The following is a 3,408-nucleotide window of genomic DNA, read 5'->3' on the forward strand; positions in this document are numbered from 1 at the left end:
ATATTCCGCAGAAAACTGCTGCACGGGTATGATCTTTAACTGAAAATTGTATATAGCAAATGAACTCCAAATTGAACTAAACTAGTTTCAAATGAAAGATTTGTAAATCTAGTTTCTAAAACAGAAAACCATTCTTAAAAAGATTTTGTTAACTAACTTAGAAAGAGAGATTTAATGTTAACTAACTTACTCTTCCTAATTGTTAGTTCTTAATTAAATTTTTTTTTATCGCTCTTGACAGTTAACTATTTTTTTTCTTTGGCTTAATATCAATATGTAGAGTCATGATATTAAGAACTAATTGCTTGTTTCTTATTAATACATATTAGTCATAATTGTTGAAATTGTTCAAGCTTATTGGTGTAGTAATAGTGCAACTATTTGATTTCCTGTGCGAGACAACGAGTATTGATTCTTGCTACTTGATGCTAGGTGTAGTGCTACTAGTTGATTCGCCATTAGTAACTTGTAAAGAGAAAAATAAAATTTAGCAATATAGTTGTTAGATATGCAATATACTAGTATGAAAGTTTTAATAATTTTCATGATTGAATGAAAATTAACGTACAAGTTTAATTCACTAAATCTATATACTATATTATATGTAAATATATGAATTTTGTTGCATAATGCATATATGTGTTTTGGTGTAGATATGTCTTCATCAGCGGGTGGTGGTAGAAGATAAGATCATACATGGAAATATACTTCATTAGTTGATGATGGGAATGCCAATAGACACAAGTGCATATTTTGTAACAATTTCACAAATGGCGGTATATCTCGACAAAAATAACATCTAATCGGGACGGATAGGAAACGCAAAAATGTGAGGCTTTGTCAAAAAGTCCCTTGCAATGTGGTTGAAGACCAAAAAGGTTATGAAGAAAGACAAAAGATAGCTAAAAGACAACATGCTATAGATGATTATCTCCCCGATCTTGGAGATGAGAACATGGTGGAGATGGATGATGAGGAGCTTGAAGATGAACAAGTACAAGTACAAGAATCTAGAGATAGAGGAAGAGACCCGGCGGTTCTTAAGTCATCTTTGGTAATGGCAAGAGGAAGAGGGAGTGTTGGCTTGCACAGTGTGGGATCTTCCATAGGCCCAAAGAGGAAGGGGTCGGCAAGAGGAAGAGGGAGTGTTGGCTTGCACAGTGTGGGATCTTCCATAGGCCCAAAGAGGAAGGGGTCGATGGATGTATTTCTTATATTTGATCCTACTCTAGAGATCGCCAAGGATGAAAGAAGGCGCAAGTTAAGGCAAATGTATATTGAAGAAAGCCTCAAAAAAAGATGTAGTGGATAAAGTTAATCAAGACATAGCTCAGTGGTGGTATCAAGCTGGCGTTTCCTTTAATGTTGCTCGTCTTAGGTCTTTCAAAATCATGCTAAAGTCCGTAGGGGATTTTGGGCCAAACTTGCCTCCTCTAACATTACACCATTTTTAGAGAGCCTTTGCTTAGGAAGGAGGAAAAATACACCGATGATCTGATACAACCTTATAAGAAGGTGTAGGCTACCAAAGGTTATTCTTTCATGTCAGATGGTTACAGTGACAGAAAGGGGAGGACATTAATCAACTTTCTTGTAAGCTCTCCTCATGGTATGATGTTTCTTTCCTCTATTAATGCTTCAGATGTGATCAAGACGGGTGACAGAATATTTGAGATACTTAGTGAGTAGATTAAGCTTATAGCACCTCAGAATGTTGTTCATATCATCACAGATAACCATTCTATTCTCAAATATGTAGGTAAAATTTAAGCAATTGATTTTATTTTAGTTATGAATCCTTTTCTATGTTAGGATGCTCTGATATTGATCTTTTTTTTTCTTTTTTGTTATAGGAGCTGAATTGGAAAAGGAGTATCCTCATTTATATTGGTCTCCGTCTTTTTTTTTCTTTTTTGTTATAGGAGCTGAATTGGAAAAGGAGTATCCTCATTTATATTGGTCTCCGTGTATTGCTCACTATATTATCTCATGCTCAAGGATATTGGTAAACTACCATATGTGAAGCTAACCTTGAGTCGAGCTATAGAGTCTCATGCTCAAGGATATTGGTAAACTACCATATGTGAAGCTAACCTTGAGTCGAGCTATAGAGTTGACAGGATTCATCTACTCACATGCATGGGTTTTGAAGCTGATGAGAGGTGAAACTAACGGCAAATAGTTTCTTACACCGGCGGTGACACGATTTGCCACGTCATTTATGACTTTGTCAAGCATCCATTGATAGAAAAATAACCTCAGAAAGATGTTTAATTTGGAGAAATTGAGGCAAAGTAAGTGGGCAAGAGATTCAAAGGGCAAATCATCTTAAAGGATGGTTCATATGTCATCTTTCTGGAACAACATCGTTCGTATTCTCAAGCTCACGGCTCCTCTCATAAAGGATGGTTCATATGTCATCTTTCTGGAACAACATCGTTCGTATTCTCAAGCTCACGGCTCCTCTCATTGGTATTCTGAAACTTGTTGTTCGTATTCTCAAGCTCACGGCTCCTCTCATTGGTATTCTGAAACTTGTTGATGGTGACAAGAAGCCTGTTATGTGAATAATTTATGAGGCGATGAATAGAGCTAAGGAGGCTAATGCTAAAGCCTTTGTTGATGATTCAACAAAATATTCTGAGGTATTTGATATCATTGATAAGAGGTGGCAAGATCAGCTTCATCAGCCTTTGCATATTGCAGGATATTACCTTAATCTTGCATTTTCTTATGACCATCCAAACATCCAAGGGGATAACAAAGTTATGAAATGTCTTTATCAAGTCATTGAGAAGATAGTGCCCACACAAGACCAAGATAAGATTGATAGGCAGTTGGATATTTATAGGCATGCTGGGGGTCTTTTTGGTATAATGATAGCTAAGAGAAACAGAAAGAAGAAGTCTCTAGGTAAATATGCATAATATAAACCCTCAATTGACTAGATTTTTTATAGAAAATACACTACTAATCACACTCTATTTAAATTGACGGCTGATTGGTGTGAGTCTTATGGTGCATCAGTACCAGAGTTACAGAAGCTTGCTATTAGAGTCCTCAGCCTTACTTGTAGCTCCTTTGACTACAAAAGAAATTGGAGTACTTTTGAGCAAGTATGATTAGTTTTATTTTATTCAACAAAATAGGTTTAATTCCCTTAGAGATATGGATATTGATTTGATTAATTTGTATAAATTACAGATACACACCAAGAAGAGGAATAGATTGGATCATAAGAGGTTGCAAGATCTTTACTGCAAGTACAACCAAGCATTGAAGAAGAGATTTGACTGTAGAGATTCTATTGATCCAATTAAGTTGGCTGATATAGATGAAAGCAATGAGTGGTTGTTAGGGCAGTTCGGTGAAGGTGAAAATGCAGAGAATGACTTGGTGAAGGGCTAG

At 35.9% G+C, this 3,408-nt stretch overlaps 1 protein-coding gene across 1 annotated transcript; it reads left to right on the forward strand.

Annotated features, from left to right (window-relative positions):
• The first annotated feature begins 2,582 nt into the window (after positions 1 to 2,582).
• On the forward strand, positions 2,583 to 3,408 carry LOC109827663. Its single transcript, XM_020394674.1, has 3 exons — positions 2,583 to 2,913; positions 3,028 to 3,116; positions 3,205 to 3,408. Exons 1-3 carry the CDS (start codon positions 2,583 to 2,585, stop codon positions 3,406 to 3,408), a joined length of 624 nt encoding a protein of 207 aa, XP_020250263.1.

This window comes from Asparagus officinalis, unplaced genomic scaffold, assembly GCF_001876935.1.
Source record: "Asparagus officinalis unplaced genomic scaffold, Aspof.V1 AsparagusV1_Un350, whole genome shotgun sequence".
NCBI classification, from domain to species: Eukaryota; Viridiplantae; Streptophyta; class Magnoliopsida; order Asparagales; family Asparagaceae; genus Asparagus; species Asparagus officinalis.